This window comes from Gavia stellata, chromosome Z, assembly GCF_030936135.1.
Source record: "Gavia stellata isolate bGavSte3 chromosome Z, bGavSte3.hap2, whole genome shotgun sequence".
Lineage (NCBI taxonomy): Eukaryota > Metazoa > Chordata > Aves > Gaviiformes > Gaviidae > Gavia > Gavia stellata.
In genome coordinates, this window is record NC_082637.1 from 24,989,208 (window position 1) to 25,008,516 (window position 19,309).

The 19,309-nt window shown below is 39.9% G+C and overlaps 1 protein-coding gene across 1 annotated transcript in view; it reads left to right on the forward strand.

Moving 5' to 3' along the window:
- MAST4 (microtubule associated serine/threonine kinase family member 4) overlaps positions 1-19,309 on the forward strand; it is a 304,832-nt gene that overhangs the window by 43,184 nt on the left and 242,339 nt on the right. The window contains exon 2 of the mRNA XM_059833920.1: positions 17,387-17,531. Within this exon, the coding sequence (XP_059689903.1) occupies positions 17,387-17,531 (145 nt within the window). The remainder of the gene's footprint in view (positions 1-17,386; positions 17,532-19,309) is intronic.

Below are 19,309 nucleotides of genomic sequence, written 5' to 3' on the forward strand. Positions count from 1 at the left end.
AGCTTATATGACACTGGAACTAACACAAGGTCATGTTACTAGACCAGTGGACTTGATCAATATAATTTTTCTTTTTTTGACTGTAATGTGAAATTGTAAGAACTCCTGAAGTCTCCCATCACCTTCCAAACTTTCCGCCGAGGTTTCTTTTAAGTTGGATTTAGGACATTGGCAATGGAAGGAAGAAAGGAATACCTTCAAGGTATGGGAAAGGAGCCTTGCTGAATTTTAAGGATTTTCTTTTCATATTCCCAAGGGTTCCAAAACACCCTCATTTCTTTTGATAATATCCTTAAGTATTACCTTTCTCTTACTGCGACCTCTGGCTTTCCCTGACACAATCTTCTGAAGACTATTGGTGAGACCTCTGATGCTGAGGTAGGACCTGACAGCAATAGAGGTATCCCCCTTCTGTTGGCACCACATGCCTTTTCTCTGGAAGGGATGTGCACAGGTCCCACAGAGATCCAGTGGAGTAGACTCTTAACGTAGTCCAGAGCCTGGGGATGAGAATGTGCCTCTCTTGATCTGGATTTTTGACAGGCAGCTTACAGTGTAGATTTCTCCTGAAATTAAATGTTGGCTTGAAATGAGAGGAGGAAGTGAGTTGATAGGTTGAGCATTTTATCCTTTGTTTCTTTCATTCCTTCAAGTCTTTACATCTTTCGGGACACAGCTGTCCAGTCGGTGTACTATCTGGGCTTGGTTTTCCTGCTCTGCTCTCAGAGAATTAGGAGGGAGGGAGGGGTTTGCCTTTCTCCAATAACCTCAATCCTGGTAGGGTGTTAAGTGATGTGGTGGACGTGTACAGGCTGAGCAACTAGTGAGATGTCACTTGTGTACAATCTGCCATTTTTCATGACTCTTTCGTCTTGTCTGGAGAAGCTGGAATGCTTTCCTTCTCTGGAGTCAGATGGCTTTGCAAGACAGATGCGACTGGAAGACTGTGCTGCTGTTTGAGCAGTCGTCTCTTAGATTAATTAGGCAGCGGATAACTGTCAACTGAGACAGTCTCAGGACCCTCAAGCTCGTGATGCAGCAAAGGTTACGGTGCTGAGTTTAATGCAAACACTCTAATGATCAGGCACTTTGAGATTTTCTGTCATCATTTCATCTCAACAGGTGATTGTTTTTCTGATTGGACTGTTAGCTGACTTATCACTACTGAGAGAACAGTCCTCTGTTAACTCCACTTACTGCTGTTGTGAAGACACACACTGTCGATCTGCTCGCTGGCAGGGACTGCAGCCCCACTGTGGTTCATGTTGAACATCTCAGGATATCTTTCAGCAATCTGTTCCTGAATATTTCTAGAACTTTAACCAAATGAGCGGAAAAGAAATCTGAGATTAGATTTCTATTTTGTGCTTCATTATAAAAATAAGTGGTTTATAGGCTGTTCATCAGGAGCTGCATACCCTGAGGTATGCAGGTTCTGGAGATAAAACACCCAACAGTGCCAGTCGTCTTATGAGAGCAGTAAAGAGAAGCCTATCTGCAATACAAACTAGAGAAGAGTGAAGACTCAAATGGTAAGGTGCAAGTAAAAAAAAAAAAAAGTATTAAACTTTGAGGTTTGCAGTGCTTCATTCCTGGTTCTTCTTTGCCTAACTCTGGCCGCAGGCCGCTTCCTTTCTTGTACTTAGACCACTTCCAGTAAATTAATTTAATTTCTGTAGTCACAGAAAATAGCATCCTCCATGGAAGTACAGCAGGTACTTGTGAAGACATGTGCCAAAGAGCTTGGATGCAGTAGAGGGTCCTGACAGGAGCTGAGCTGCCTGAAAAGGGAGATAAACGGGCTCCAGTCAAGCAGGCTGGTAAGGATGGAATTGCCTTTTCCTTCTCCTCATTGCTTCTTCCACGCTTCCTCCAGGCATTTGTGCATTTTCTCCCCTCCCTGCTGTTTTAGGGAAGGTATGAGTATGGGAACTCTGAACCAGGAGCCTGAGCTAAAGTGTTAGGAACTTTTAAAAGTTACTATTTTTATGAAATGCTGTTACAGAGAAAATACTTGTGTTAGTTTTGGCTTGCTGTTGAGTCAGGATTTCTGACAGTGCTGTATGTCTTAATGAGGCTATAATGTGTGTTTGCAACTACAGCATGGTAGTAGCCTGGAAGAGATTTATGTTCTTTCACGTCCTTCAGCAGTCACTCCTGGAGAGCCCATTGTTTCATGTTACTCTTGCGTGACCTCCTGGCATGCCAGCAATGTGAGACGTGAAGCTGTGGGAAAGGCAGTTTAATTGACAGCCTATGGGGCATGAACAAATGTGGTGCGGCACTCCGGGTCTTGCCAGATGCATACAGATCTATACCTTTGCATCTGCAAAAATAGATGCAGCAGTAGTATTACGGGGGAGAGGATGGCTTTGGGAATCTAGGCTGCCTGCCTAAATATAAAGGACAATTCAGCATGGTTACCTTTCTTATTAAACAGATGTGCTAATTGTGCTGTTCCTGTATGATTTTGTAAAATGAAAGCATGCGTGCAAACTGCGTTTCCTTTATTGGAAAACCTTGCCAAGGTTGCTCATTTTATTGTCTTTGGAAAGTGTAGTGTGTACTTGTTATAGGAAAGAATTCGGGATCCTATATTCCCTGGACGGGCAGGAGCTCTAAGCTGTGTGGAGGTGGTAGTCCTACAGAGTCGATCCCGAACTGAAATCTAGATTCCTTGGTTTACGGGACAGTTGGGCTTTATAAAAGGGGGCTTGAAGTGTTTGGGATTTGTTCCTTCCTGGGGAGGAACGTGCTGCAGAAATGTTTCGTGGAGTTACTCTCTGGTGAGTAACTTCAGTAGGGTATGCTGCTGATCAATTAGATGCTGGTAGTCTTCAGGAAAACCAAATATTAAAGCTAAACTCTGCCAAGTCTTTGTTCTACTGAAATTACATACTCAAACATTATTATTATTTTTTTAACATACAAAATACAGTCTTTCTTTCCCAAACAGGCCGTATCTTGGAAACCACTAACTAGTATGTGTAGGTAAGGAAACATTTAAATCTTAGCCAAAGGAAGCTTAGTGAATTACTGAAGTACAAATAATTCCGGGGTAGCTTTGAGATACAAAGTTATTTGCTCTCCTATCTGAATGCTACTTACTGAGGCTGACTGTTACCAATAATTTTCTGAAGCTGCTATGCAAATAAAGACAAGATCACTAAGAAACTGGTTTGTGTATCCCTGTTGCTCTGCTTTTCCTTAACAACTTTTGCTATATCTTTATTCTAAATTCCAAGAGGGGAGTGCATCTCTTTTAGTGAAACAAGCGATTCTGAGCAATCATTACAGCTACTGATTCTCTCTGTCTGTCAGAAAAGAGGACTCTTTTGGCCCTTTTTTTATTCTTTTGGAAGTTTACTGGTAAAACGTACAGTACTGCTGGGATCCTTCTGGGAAAGTATGTTCTTGAACATTGAGTGTTGAAGGAGAAAACCCTTTAGAAGTGTGTCCTCCTGTGTTGGGAATGGGGTTTCTGGAAAAACAGAATGATTTGTAGAGAAAAATCAGCAGATACGTTGTGGAAGAAATTCTGGAAAACACCTCTTGGTGGATTGTGTTGGGTGGGGTTTTTTTAAATATTGCTCCAATAGCCAAATGATAAAACTAGAATTTCCCTGTTACTAGCCTTGCCTCTTTTACTTTGTTAGAAGGAAGTGAGCTTAAATACTCTCTTGATCCAAGTGAAGGGTAGGTTTCTGACTTCAGTGCTGCAGAATTTTTCTTGGGGGTTAAACCTGGGCCTTGGCTTAAGATCATTCAATGTTTTTCTTTTTGAGAAATAGTTTTATTAAATAATTTTTACATTCAGTATTAAAAATTTCCAGTTAATAGAGCAGTTGCATATCACTAAAAAACTAGGTTACCTCCCACAGTGGTACGTAGTCACAAAAGTCATAAATTTCAAAGTTTTTGGCATTGCATGTTTTTCCTTGCAGACTCTTGTTTGTATGGCTTAGCAAGATTGTTTTACTTGCAATTTAGTTTCCTGGATTACAGTCTGCTATCTATTAGAATAAAAGAAATCAACTGAAATGAAGTGAAATTTTACTATAGGTGATAACAGATATATCCAAACAAGATGCTATTTGTATATATGGATGAAACTAATGAAGTGTCCTTGATTTTGTGTTTAGATAATTCCAAGGTGCTTCTCCCTATACTTGAGAGAGCCTGAAAAATTAGATTGCGTGGCTTAAGAAAGAAGTCGTCTTGGGGATTTTTGTATGTATGACATATGGTTGATGCCAGCATGTCAACTGTTTGAATGGAAAATGGTTGGTTTCCAGACAACTTTGACTGAATCTCATTATTTTATTAGGCTTCTCATCCCTTATGCTGGTTTTGAGTACTTTTGAATAAAATGTCCATTTTCAAATCTGTGCTGTTATGTCTTTTCAAGACTTCGGATTTCTATAAACTGACAAATTTCTAAACCATAGAAAGGGCAGTGGCTTGGCCTCCTAATAGCTATAGTTTGTTTTCAGCTTTTGAAGTGGTAAAAATACTTCTGTATTTTGAAGCTACCAGTGTGGAATTACTCTAATCCATAATCTCTGCTTGTTACTGGGCAGAGATAAAAGGACTGTGTGTGATTTTAAAGTTTTCAACATTGACTTAGACAACTTCTTCTGTTTTACAAAAGATGCGGGGTCCGATTATTTTGAATAAGAAGACATAACCCTGAGAATACAGGCTGTGGTAAGTTCCTCATTTGAAGTGAGGGCACAAAACTGATTTACAAGTCGATTAAAAGGTGTACAGTCCATGCTGCCTTACAGTCATGAGGAATCCTAGTAGACCCCTATTAGACCCTAAGAATGGATGGAGGTGTGTGGTGGTTGTCCTGCTTTTGACAGCACTCCCCTTTCACTAGTGGAAAGTGGAAAAAGAAGTTGAAATAAGACTAAGACCATGTGAGACATCATGGGTAGAATTGTACTTTATTTTTTATTAGATCAGGTTACTTTAGGAAAGTATTATTAGAAAACCCTTCTAATTTAGAGGTTGCTGCCATGTTGCAGACATTGTAGTACTTCTGTGCTAAGTTCTACACTCCAGACATTTTAATGAAACTTGCATTAAATTACTTACACCCATGAGATTCATGGTAATATCAAAGTAATCAACTTTGCTACAACTTAATATACGACTCATCCCTGTAATTTAGAGAGTTCTAAGTCGTACTGAACTTTTAAGAAAGTGTGTATAAATCTCTGAGGTGATATGATCTATAAATAAAACTTTAAAAGCCCTACAAGTAAATCTTCTTTTGCTGTTAATTTTAGGTTTTCTGTATGAGGGTGAAGAAACCAGAGCAGCTGTAAACTGTTTCTAAAGACAAACACAGTCGTTGTTGCAGTTTGGACAATTTTTACATGCCTGTCTGTTTTGTGATCTTCTACACATACATACTGATGTCTGTTCTTTCAGATACAATGTGTGATACATTCTGCTGTCATTTCCCTGCCTAATAGGCCTCAATATAGGATTTTTAAAAATCTAAGTAAGGATCTTCCCTTCTCCCACCCATCAGTGTAATTGTATTAAATAGCTACCTGTTTAATTGGAAAAGCCTGGATAAAAAGACCAGAATGAGTGAAGATAAGTCTACTTAAGTATAGGTTTTACAATGAGGATATTTAGAAAGTATGGGCAGTTGCTTGCTTAGATGACACAAAAAACTAGAGGGGTGAAGTATTTAAAATCATCCCTTATCACCTTTGTGGTTACATTCTCACATGGTCTTCGAGGTTTTCCTAATTGTAGTACTTCTTGAAGTATTCAGGCTAACAAAAAAAACACCTTTCTTGAGTCAGATAGTGTTAATAAACACTTCTGGTAATGATAGACCTGGGTAAATTGTCTGAGACTGACAAATGGCAGCTGACAGAAGATGTGAAATGCAGTGGAGGCACTTAAAATTACGAACATGGTTCTTGATTATTGTCCCTAACTACAAATCTCTGCCAAATGCAAATTGGGTTATGCTCCCCTCTTCTGCAAATATGCTTTCCCTTCTGATATTTTTTTGCTAATTGTGTTGGTGAGACTACATGAGAAGCATCCCAATCTCTGAATTCTGTGTCAGACGTCTAGGGTAAAACTATAAAGCTATCAAATGCGTTATTCTAGTTCACTTTAAAACAGTTCAGGAAAAGGGTTTTTCTTGGCAGCTATTGTTCGATAACTGTTCATGGTATCTTTCTCAGCACTGAACAGGAAGAAAGAGATCAAAAAGCCCTTGTCTGCAAGGTCTCTTGTGGCGAGACTGCATTATTTAAAAACTTAAGAGCGTGTTAAAGGCAAACTCAGGGAAAACCTGCATTTTCTGGAGCTGAATATGCTACTTGTTAAGGTTAATTAAAAAATACAAGAAGATATGCCTACTAGTAATTATTACTAATTTGCGCTCAAGTACACACATGCACATCACTGGTACATTGATGAAGTGTTTCTTTTCTAAATCAGACTGTAAATTAACAGTGCAACCCCATCACATAAATAATCTTGCTTTCATCTTGCATTGATTTATGGATCAACTTCAGCTCCATTACATGCTGAGAACCTTCTCCAAGCTCATTTCATCCTGAGTTTCTCTCTTTTGTTTTGTACCTGTCTTGCATAAATGTGTTGTGATTCCCTTTGATACGTTATTCCTAATGAAAGTGGTGCTGGATTTGAAGCTTTATATGATGAAATTGATTATTTAATATTTTAATGATCTAAATAAGGAATAATAAATTGAGAATTATTTTTTTTCTTATTGTGTCTAAAGATTGTCTCCCGTTCTGAACGTTGAGGTACTTGTGAATTGCTGTAGTAGGAATGCCTGGTTACACTTAACAGTGCTTGGTAGTGCGTATTAGAAAGCTGTATTACAAATGTATTTTCCATTACTCAGAGGAATAAATTAATGAGTAGACATTCTGTAAGTTGCTGGGTAGGTCCCTCAAATGCTGCATTATGGTCAAGAAGCTCTCACTGCACTTGGAGTGGCGGTTGTTCAGAGTGGCTTGTTATGGTGAGCTGGTCAGTGGAATGAGGAATGTTTCACCTTACATTTTTATTTTTAATTTTGCTATAACTGAGGGAAAAGTGAGACCTAATTGAGCATGGATAGAGCAGATAGACTTGAATAAACAATTAGTTTTCTGAGGCCTCCAATGCAATAGAATAAATGAAATCTTTATAGGTAGTCGAGGAGCTTATTGGTGAATGTGAATGGAAATAGATCTTATAAAGAACTAAACTGCTTTCACTTCATTAGTATTCATGGTATAACAAAAAAAATCCCCTCTTTCCAGAGATATCTATTCTCCTCTGAATTATTTTTTCACAAGACGAATGATGATGGTGTCAACAGCTGATGAAGATGAATAGGTCTCTTTCTTATGTTTTTTCTTTTTGCAATTGAAAGTGACTTTGAAGGTTAGTTTTACTAAATTTTCATCCTTCTAGGTAAAGAGCCAGGAAAAATCTTTCTTAAAAATCTGTGTACAAGCAGCAGCATTGGAAATGTTTTGAAGTAAGGTGTGTATGTGGATAGCTGTACATATACAGAGTATAAATATGTATTTCCATGCATTTGTCATGGCTTTCTTGTGCTGTAAAAAAGATCATTAAAATAATTCAGGGTGAAAATTCTGCCTGTGGTGTCTAGAAATATCAAAGTTCTTTTCTGTTTGCTGTGTAGCTAATTTCTCCTTTCATTGAGAAATTAAAGAAATACTCAGTGGAGCTGGTTTGATATTTTTCTCTACAGCAGAGCATGGTCCATAGCATTGCTAATGCTACTAATAACTCTGCATATGATAGTAAGAAAACGAATACAGCCATAGAATATTGAAGAGCAAAAATCTGCCAAAAAAGAGGCTTTATGTGAGGGGAAGTAAGAAAATACTGCTTTGGGTCATGTAATTTTTTTTAGTGATGCACAATATTGATAACTTGTTGACATTTGGTTCCTCGTGTTTCAGCTTGAAAACTTGGTTGTCTTTGTTCTCTTCCACTTCTTAAGAGTAGACAAACCAGTGAAAACAAAACACCCCCCCTGAAGTGTGTGCTTTTGTGTTAGGAAGGTGCGATTTTTGCAATGCATTCTGCCATGCCCTGCAAAGTCATGTCTGCCTGGGGACACAGCAGGGCTGAGCCATCACTACTCCTCAGCATCCATGGAGCTGCCGGAAGGAGCCGGACTGCTGAAGTGCTTGTGCTGATGCTTACGCCTTAAACCTGCAGCGTCTTGTCATCCGTGAAATGTTGTATGTATGTGTGTTTTTTTTTCTTCTTTGGAACACTGCAAGCATGCAGGTTTCCAGTTGTTGTCCCTTTGTCCCAGCAAGGTCTTTCCCAGACCCTGGCAGCTGCCCACCAGGGTTGGAGTTGGGTTGCATCCCTGGTTTCCTCCCTAACTGAAGCAGGGGTGTTTGAGCAGCTTTCTGCTGGCTTTCTCTTGCTGCCTTCCAGCTACTCACTGAGTCTTTTGCAGCAGGCAGATGTGGCAGTAGTCACTGACAGCAAATGTCAACACTACAAAACACTTTTTCCTGCCAAGATGGCCAGCAGGATGGGGACAGGAAGGGAGTATCCTTCCTGCTGTATAGTGGTGGCATGCACTGCTGCACATCTGGGCAGCGAAGGGTGGGTTTTCTTTTTTTATCTTCTTTTGTCAGGTCCCTTTTAAAACTGTGGAAGCGAAGGTGAAATGTGAAGATGCTTCCTGATGCTCAGGTGGCACTCAGAGGAGCTGTACCCCTACAGAAAGGGAGAGATTTTCTAGACGGTACCCTTAGAGCAGAGCTGAGTGAGTCAGACAGACCCCTTGAACCTTACTGTCTGTTTTCATGCTTTTTTGGATTATCAAACTTCCTTACAGAATCCACTATGTTGAGTCTGGTCCCTCTGCGTCCTTCCTAGTAGGGCTGACCAGTTGAGCTGCTGCAGCTTCACCCTGGCTAGAAGCCTGTGTGTGATGCTTTGACTTTTCTTGCTTTTTGAGAGTGTTGGCAGTTTTCCCTAGGTCAGAAATTGAGTGGGTTTTTTTTTTTGTTAGAAGCAAAGGCCTTTGTACATCATATGTGTTCCTGAGAAGATACTTGTATGACTGTCAGATTAAAAAGAAAGTCTTGATGCTACCAGCAAGTAAAGTGCCCTATGTGATCCCCTTTAACCATGAGTTGAGCTATCTATATTTATTTATTTAGAACTATGTTCTGTTTTTTTGGCTCTTGTAGGGCCTTACAAGAGATCTGCAGAACCTGCTATTTGTTATTTTTTTTCTTAATGTTCATTAAAGCTGGGTGAGTTGTTGGAAGCAGTGTCTTTGGTATGAATACTGTTGCTTCCTTTGGTTCCTGGAAAGGGAGCAGTTTGTCTGTCCACCTGTGTGTACAGAGCCGGCACACAGGAGGCTTTCAAGAACTGAAGGACTCGATCATACTGTAACAAAACTGTTCCATCTTAACCAGGGTAAAGTAATAATTGGCTCAGACAGCAGTGTGCATGCATATTTATAAGACACTTCTTGGCCTTGTAGAATACTGTGAAGGCTGTGCTTCATTTTCTGCGCAATCATGTGGAAATAAGTTTGTGAAAAAGCATTGCATGCAAGCTGATTTTTTTTAACATAGCTATAGCTGATTCTTCATATTCCTCTGAGTTTATTTATTTATTTTTAATTGACCAGAGGTCAGATCTGTTTTCAAGAAAATTGCAGCTGTTTTAAAGGCAAATTTGCATTTCTAGAATGTGTGTGAAGTGGGTAGCAAAATAGTGTGGGTATATCTCTATTGATCCTTAGCAGAATGCTTAAAATATTTTTGTACTACCTAGGATATGGTACGTAAGAACATGCTATAGAAAAGCATCATGAAATTTGTTCACTGATTCTATTTATTTATATATCAGCATATATTCAGCATAATAAACTAGACAATTTTGAACAGTGACTTCAGTTTTAAGCATTGTGTTTGTGTGTGAATGTAGGATGTAAAATCAATAAATAAAATGGTTAGAAGTGATGCTTTGTGAACAGCAGAGCTTTACAATGGGTTTCTCCTCTTTACCTTGGTACAGACATGTTTGCAGTGTCAGCTGCAGGTTGTGTTCATATGTAAACTGAGAGTTGCTGTATGAAGGATTACCAAATAATAATCTGACTGTAAACAAGACTCTTTTTGCCTCTTACCCTTTTCCTTCAACAGGGAGGCTAGGACCTGACTGGCTTTGTGCAGTAGCTGATGGGCTGGTGTCACTGTCCTAATGAAGAAACTGGAGGTCATGGAGGGAAATGAGATAGTCCAGAGCTTGAAGTGTAGAACAGGAATGACAGATGCCATTCAGCTGGAGAACTAGCGAGGTGTCTCAGCCGAAGCGGTGGGAGATCCTTCCCATGAAGAGGGGGTGGAAAGACTATGCTGAATTTAAGAAATTTGGGATGAATAGTCACCTTCCTACTTGACCTGTCATGGATGATGGTGGGGAAAAAAAGTCTTCGCTTGTTTTTAAAGAAGTGTGATAGGAATATGGGCAAGAAATGGGATCTTTCCTTGTCTAGTGAAATCTGTGTGGCCTGGTGAGAATTCCTCTGTATCCATTCTTTGCCTTCATTATCCTTGGCTTCTTGGACGTGGTGCTAGTTTTTGGAGAAGTGTTTCCTTTTATCTCTGTTTAATTAGTGTTTTTTTTGTGATTCTCTGTTCTGCAAAGCAGAGGCTGCTCTAAGAGCTGTGAATATTCAGAATAACTGCAAAGTTCTCTAAACCCGACTCAAAACTGAGGTGGGTTAATATTGCTTGTGGGCAAAGGGAATGTAAAATATTCCAACCATCAGCTGATTTAATTGGAACTGTGAACGATCTTGTTCAGTTGTTGGGTTTGATACAGGTTCATTGAGACTCCTGTGTACCCCAGATTGCACCCCCAAGCAGGATCCTTCAAAAGTTGATGTTGTGACAAAAGGCATGGAGCTGCTCCTCACAGACATGAGTTACTGCAGGATATCTGTTGGAAATCTGCACCTCTGCTTGTGATGGTACCATAAGACAGACCTCTTCGGCATCTACACTACCCCATTGTAGCATCTCGTCTTCAAGTCTAATTTGGTTCCATGGAATTCTCATCAAGCATCTGGAGTAACTAAAGTGTACTATGCTCTTAATTGGCTAAAATGTCTTTTTAAACAAATGTGAATATGCCTTTGGCTTTTGGAGGATATAATCCTATCCATTAATAAGATCCCAGGGGGAGGACATGACAAAGTGGGATGGTCAACCTACGGGGAGACTAGAAGTTCGGGTGCAGGAACTGCAAGAGAAAACAACAGCCAAAAAGCATCCATCCAGGAAAACTACTGCTCCAGTGTCTGTTGGGCAGAGTAGAAGGGCTGACTGTACTTTTGATCCTGATGAGGGAACTTCTGTTTTGCAGTTACAAAAATCACCAGTGGTATGCTGGGGCAGGGTGGAGTGAGCGAACGGCTGTGTGGTGCTTACTTGCTGTCTGGGGTTAAACCACAACAATGGGACTGGAGCGTGATACTTTCCATTCTCACTTCAGTAAATATCTGGATAGGTACGATGTGACTTGGCATATTTGATGACAACATACTTATTTGTAGAATTTTATTTTGAGACTTCTGTTTGATAACGAAAAAACCTAAGCAGTAAAAGTATACTGGATATTTGTGCTTTCGGTGCAGTAAATGTGAGAGTTTTCAGGTGATGTATCTCTTTTGGATTGATGCCTGACTGGGGGAGGCTTAAAATGGGTGCCAGTGCACAGCCTTTTTACGGAAACTTTAAGATTTAGTGTGCATATACAACATGACCTGGAGTAGATTGGAGTTGTGCAGCGTTTGAGAGGAAGAAATTAAAATGCTTAATAGAACATCTTTGTTCGTATCTTTAAGACTGAATACTTGACCAGTTTCTGTGGGAAGCTGGAATATTGCCTGTGGAATGATGAGGGGAGGTTGGGGCTGAAGTATTTTGGACAATGAAGCCATAGTGGGTGTTTAAAGAAAAGGTGGAGCTGAGCAGGTAAGTTCAGTTCTCATTTCAATTTAATTTTTATTGGAAAAAAGCACCCCATGTTGCAACAAATCTCAGCAGCTCAGAATAGCTTATTTTCCTTATCCTGGTGTTATCAGTGTGATTGTGTTATCTTAACTTCATTCACCTTCTTGTATCATGGATCTCTTCTCCTGAAATCCATTATTTTCCTTCTGGCTGCCTCACACCTCATTATGTACTCAGCTCAAATTGTACTTCTAAATATTGATGCTAGGTCTCATTTTGAACTGGTTGTCATGTCCTTAATTTTCATAAGGACATGTGGGCTGACGTACTTGATGTGACTACTTGATGATATAATTATCAAGCAGAGAATTCATTCTAGCTGTAGAATAAATCCACGATGGTAGACAGCTGCATTTAATGCTACTGCGATTTTTAAAACATGAAGATAATGCTTTCTGAGTAGGTGAGCTGTTAAAAGTCCATGGCTAGTACAGTGTGAGAATAATTTTCTTTCGAGCAACGTAGCTGATTCTATTCACACAGAAAATGAATAGCTTCAAAATACGAAAAAAAAAAATGGTTTGAGGACAAATTGATTTAGTCCTGATTCCCTGGAGGAAATTCCTGTATAACTGGAGGAGACTGTCACTCAAATTTCATCCATGTTTCTATAGGATCTTTAAATCTACGTGTAGAAGTCTATGGTAAGGATATTTTGATAATTCTGTTCTATGTAATTTTTAAGCCGTTCTCCTCTAATGATAATGTCTATTCCTTTTTGTAATGTTCACGGTGGAGGGGGGGGATAGGGTTTTCTGAAAGCTGTTATCTCCTAAATTGTACAGTGCTTCTGTAGAAATTCATGATACCTCAACATAAACAGGCAGTTTTTTAATGAAACGTGGAAAAATGGATTGGAAGAAATTAATTTTGTAGAACAGTATGTTCTCCAAAGCTTGGAGTTTGCCATGTTTTTTGTGTCTTTCAAAGTGCCTTTGTTGGAAAGGATTATTCAGTATTCAATGTTGGGGGAGGGAGCATTTTTACATAAGTTAACTATCCATGCATTGTGAATATTAACAGCAGAGGCTGGTGGCGAGATGTGTACTGATGAAAAATCCCTGTCTAAGCAGCCTGTGTACACTCAGTGGCTAACTTAACTTGCTTTGTACTATAGATAGAGGACAATCAAATATACTTGTTTTCATATACTTTGTCTTGGCTGTTACAGGTCTTTGAAGTAGTGACTTTCTGAAGTAACTTCTCAAATTCTTATATTTTCCTGCCCTGCAATTCCATACAAGTGGAAAAATTGCCCTCTGTTGTCCCGTTGCTCCTCAGGTCACTTCTTTAAAAAGGGTTTGAAGTATATGCTTGCAGCCTCAGTGCAGTAATAAGACAGTGGGCAGAGCATGTGATAGCCAAAACCTCGAAGTATAGCATGAATGTCTGCTTGTTGGAAACTGCCTGCAGGGATATAGCTATGGTATTTCTTGCAACTTGCTGTCAAGCAAGTTTCACGGGGGAGGGGGGAGAAAAAAGTGCAACCAACTAAACCCTGGTTCTCCGGTTGTGCTTCTGTGCCATCCAACATTGACACATGTCCATATAGCTAGTAAGCATGAAGTAAATACCAACAGAGTGATGATTGTGGCTGGGCAAAACTATTTGATGTGCTGAGTAGAAGCAGCTTGAGTAAAATTATTTAAAATACCTCTTGTAGAATTTCAAAAACCCTCATTCCTCAAGATACTTGCTTTGATGTTGTCTTGCGGACAGCAATGTCCAGTCTGTACCTGGTAACACACACAGCCTGAACTTTCATTGTGTTCAGGTTTCCAGGAGGTCTTTCAAATAAGTATTAACAAATTTGACTAGGTCTTGCTATTACTTATTTATTTAAACTTGTCATAACCTTATTACTGAACTATTGTAGTGTTGTTTTGGCTGAATTAACCACTTTGTGTGATTTGAATATGTGCCATGTTGTATGTCTACAGATTCATCTGTGTGTTCCAAGAAGCAGGACCTAATAAAATAATCTCTGTTGGTTTCACTTGAATGCTCTGCCTGGCAGGAGGGGAAGGCTGTTTTGTTGAGGGCAGAAAGCCTCTTCATCTGCTGCTTAGGCTTTTGGTTGAAGAATGGTCTGAATAGGGGCTAGAAAGCCCCGCTGGGTCAAATTGGGTAATCTAGCTGTCTATTCTTTGAGAGTAGCACAAGAAGTTGTTCAGGGAGAGCTTGCAAGCCTGGCTACTTTCTGCAGTTGATTTCCCTCATATTTCCCCAGCATCCAGAGTTGTTTGTCGTGGCTGTTAAAGGGTATATTGTCATTTACAGTTCTCAGTTGACTACAACAGCAGTTACAATATACAGACTCCTTTCAAATACATACTGTATTTGCTATAGATGTTATTTTGCCCTTTGGAAGCAAAACTGAGCCTTCAGATAGCTTCCAGGAATGCTTTGTTGTGTATGTATAATTGCTTCCATAAAGCAGGAGTTGGCCATCAATATGAAAACGGTAAATCTCCTGTTTCCATATTGTTTCTTTGTAGTGCTAGGCCATATAATGTCTTTTGGTATAGTTGCTTCACGTGATGAGATGTGGTTCTCTACACCCAGCTGACAGACCTGTGTAAGGCTGTTCCTATATTAAAATGAACTTCTGCCCCCAAGAAACACTTCGTGAAACCTAATACTGCTGTCGTATTTTGGTCCTTAATTTGTCATATGCAAGAATGCTTATTTTTGTTTTGTTATCTCCATGTAATAGAATCACATTCTCCTTCAACAGAATCTGAATTTCACCCTGTTGTATTTAAAAATGCAAAACTTCAGAAGTTGCATTTCATTCCCATGTTTCTTCTGTCAGAGGATTGCATATGGATTTTCAAATTGAGGACATCATGTTGAAGAGTGTAGGAAGGATGTCTCCCCACTTTCCCCTCCCTTTCTTTCCTCCCCACTCCTGTTTCCCAAGAACCTCCTCATGTAGGAGGACCTTGGTTATGGCCAGTTCATGTGGGCTCAAACTTCTTCCTGGCTGGTAGCTTCTGTCCCAGTGGCCAAGACAGTTCCCAGCTGCCTGGGGTCTCCTTCTCTATTTGCACACAAGTCCTTGAAGTTTATATTATTGAGAACTTGTGTGCCCAAAGTTGGGTGCTGGAATTGTATCAAACAGAAATTTTAGTTGTGGTAGACTCACTCAGCCACAAGGAGGTATCTTAGTAAGAGAATTGTGGCAGGGCATTGCTGTTAAAATGATGAGCTAATGGGGCTTGATATTTAAACTGTCTTAGCTTTCAAAAATCATACTTTTCTGAAGCTGCCAGTTTGGACAGTGGAAAAGTATCTTAAATATGAATTGAGGATCTGGACAGTACTGTGCTGCTCTGTGCTACAGCCCTGTCTTAAAGTTTCTTCAGAAACCCTGAAAGCTGTGGAAAAGGAGCACAGCTTAGTTGGAAATAATGAATTTTGTGATCAGACTGTATGTAGTGGAATGCACAAGTCTGTTCATTGCAGGAGTGACTTGAGCAGCCATAAAAGTTACGTGCCTGGTTATAAGGGGAGAAGGTGACAGGGTGGAAGACACTAATTCTGTTGTGTAGACATAAGTGCTAACGTGCAGGCAGCTTAGTGCATTTGTTGATAGTTTTTTTCTTTTTGTTGTTTAAAGTTGAACCTTAAGCCAAGAAAAAGAGATTTAAAATGTGATTGGTTACTTTGAAGTGTGAACTTGTTTTAAGAAAGTGCATGAATTTTTGCCAATAACTCACCTAAAGCCTCGATCGGATCACGTAGTTGTCAGAGGCTTGGAGTCATTCAGAGTGCAGCATTGCGCAATCATTGCCATCCATCACTTAGCGAGCGGTTCTAGTGTTTGCTTGTAGACTTACATGAAAGAGTCTCAAAATAATGTTTCTTAGTAGCTAGCTGTTGTCAGTCATTTCCTCTTTAACTGATTTGTAAATTCACCTTGTTGAGGTATCTTAGCACTTGGAAATAGCAATATTTGTCATATACCTGTGTTTGTAAAAGATAAATGGTAACAATGGTTAATCAAGTATTCTTTGTGACCCTAAAACCTCCCAATTTAGGACATTGCTAAAGGGCTGTGAGTTCATCAGTTCAATGTCTGTCGTGAACACGAATGAATCTTAAGATGCTGAAGAAGCAGATTCAATAAGCTGCAGATTTGATTAAAAAAACCCCAAACACTAACCAACCTGAAATAATAAATACAGAAGAAATTCTAAACATGAGATTTGAAATGCTTTGTAGGGCATACAACACTCTGCTCTGGGATTAACTGTGAGCAAAAATGGGCTTCACTGTATATCTTCATTGGTGACTATGGTGACCTTGACTCCTCCCTTTCAGTGGACAGAGATGATGAAGCAGTTGGGTATGGAGATGATACGTAGATTGTCTGGCTGATAAGTCTCAGTACCTGAACCGTAAAAATCTAAGACTTAGTGCTTGGCTTCCTAAAAAATTGTGGTAAGAATTAGGGTTTAAAAGTTACAGAAGAACATTTGTGTGGTTTGCAAAATGGTGACACCATGCAACTGCACCAGTTTAAGGAGAAGGATGCCTGTGAAACTCCTTCTACTTTGCTTACTCGCATCCCTGCTCTTTTATCCTTTGCCTGTATTTGCTCACTTGCTTTTCGTTTTCTTTTTGTGAATTTAATCAAATATTAAGACATTAAACGTATTGTCAAAAACAGATGGCTAAAATGTTGTGTAGGAATGATGACAGGAACAGCATTTGAAGAATGAGGATCTGTATTTACACTTATTTCGAAGTCAGTGTAAATGAATGCTTGTTTTATAAACAGGGTAATTTGATTTTTTTATTGCCCTGGCATTGATAAACCGGTCAGCGTTTCCCCAGACGTTGTTGGTAGTACAGTGCCATCTAGTGACCGCTCACGTGAAGCGGGGGAGACGTTGCCGGGGGAGATGTTGACGAGGGCAGATCGTGCAGGTTGGAAGGTCGGATGGTTCACAGCTGCGAAAAGACTGCATTATGGAAGGTCGAGTACGCTGAAGTCTGATCCCTTGTACCTTGAGACGGGACCACTGCAAAAAATGCTCCTTGTGTGGGACTGTGGTTGGAGATGGCGTGAGCCGTGCAAAGAGGATGGCTTTCTTACACAGCCAGCCACAAATCCGGCACTTGGAAAATTTTCGGTTTCAGTTAGCAAGTTTGTTTAGCTTAAGATCTTTGTAAACACTCTTTTTTTTCCAAATGCTGTCATAATCTTTAGATAAAGGTAACTTAGATTTTTTTCAACGAAGGTAAGCATTTAGACATTATATATACATACTTTTTTCTCTGTTTCTTTGCAGCTTGATCACATATTGTCTCCCCCACCTATGCCTTTTCAAAAATCCAGCAGCTCTTCTGGCCCTGGGAAGTCTTCTAAATTTAAGAGGCAGCTGAGTGAAGATGGGAGACAGCTCAGAAGAGGAAGCCTTGGAGGAGCTCTGACTGGTGAGTCTGGGATGTGTGTAATGTCATCTGGAGGCTTAGCAGCTGTGGAGCTGTGATAGCACCTTGGCCTCTGTCATTTGTCTTGTGGCTGAATGCTTTGGGGCAGGTGTGAGCTCCACCTGGAGTTTCCACAAAGTCTCTTCCACATGGGTTCCCTGATTGTCTGTGGGGTGAGCTCATGTTTGAGGCTTTATCTCCGTGGGGTGCTGATAGGTCAACAAGCACAGTCTGAAAATGGCTCATTTCTTGAAATTTTCAGGAATATGGCATTTATCTTGCTGACTTAGTTTGGTGGCTTAAGGGTTGAGACATGCTTGCATGCATTCATGCATGGGATCACATACATCCTCAAGGAGCTGAAGTGCACAGTCCCTTTAGACTTGATTTCATTAAAGAAAAAGCAACTTGCCCTCATTTATCTGGTGGAGTCTTCCCAGGGCAGGAAGGGCATTACCAGCTAGCCACTGGCTGTGGACCACAGCTGCTCCTCCGTGGAGCCATGCAGAGGTAGCAGGACACTTCAGGAGGGCTCATGCCCTCCCTGCCCTGACAGGGTCTGTGGAAGATGCCAGATGCTGAAATCGTGATTGTGTCCTGGGAGCTGTATGGCTGCGGTGGTCACTAAAGAGTGATTGTTTCTGAGTGTGAAGTGAAATGAATGTGAAACCATTGGGGCAGGTTAACTGGCGCTTTAGTGCTTTGTGTATTTCAAGAAGAACAATTTTTAAATTCACTAGAATTTGGCAATTAAATATATTCCTGAAGTGCACAATTTCTAACAGTTTGAAGAATTTGTTGTGGCGAATAGGTTACTAAGTACTTGGTGAGAGGGGCAATAGCTTTCAGTGAATTTAGTGGAAAGGATAAATTTGAGACTCAACATCTTGTTTCATCTGTTCAGGTGATGTTGATTGATATCAAAATCAATCAGGTGAAATTCAGGTTAGAGAAAGTTGAAATGGCATTTACTTGAGATGTGACTCTTCTGTCTTTAAATTCTATACATTGTTCAGAGGTGGTTTTGCTCGGGGATAAAAATGGTGCCACAGTGGATAGAGCTGACTGTTCTGCCATAAGTGTCTGGGAAGTGCTTTTAAAGTATTTGCTTTTCTCACTTCCTTCTCACCCCTCCCCTTGTCCTTATGCTGGAAGAAGCTTCAAGAAGCTATTGCAATATTTCTTTTTGTCTGTAATCAGTAGCTTAGAATCACCTACAATGCTTTTAATGAGTGACAAATAATATTTTTTTTAACCTAAGTAACTTAAATTAAGTTGTCTTATACTTTATGTGAAGGAAAGACAGATACTAATACAGCAACTTCTTGTGTCACATCAGCACATAATTGTGGCTGTGATTTTTAGTGTCACTAGGGTAAGAGTTGCCATTTCCCTTGCAACTTTATTTTATTAAGAGTTGTATTATGAAGGTTTCAGAAACAGTATTAAAAGTATTTGTGATCTGTATGGGCTATTGTGAAAGATAAGTGACTTACAGCAGTCTGAAGTGTCAATTTTGCTAACCATATCAGTGAACTTTCTGGCTTCTCTGCCGTGTTACTACTCTAAAAACTTGAAGTGTAGACCAAACCAGTGTTTTGCTGAAACTAAAAATTGCCAGCACACTACTTGCTATTTCAGCAGGAGCTGGTGTGGGTTTTTAATTTCGTTTTTGTTTAACTTTGAAGTAGCGTGGTGGTCTTCAAAAACTGAACTTTCTTTTATCAGCTCTCCACATAAAGAGGGAGAAGGCAGCCTAATCAAAAACAAATGAAGCAAAT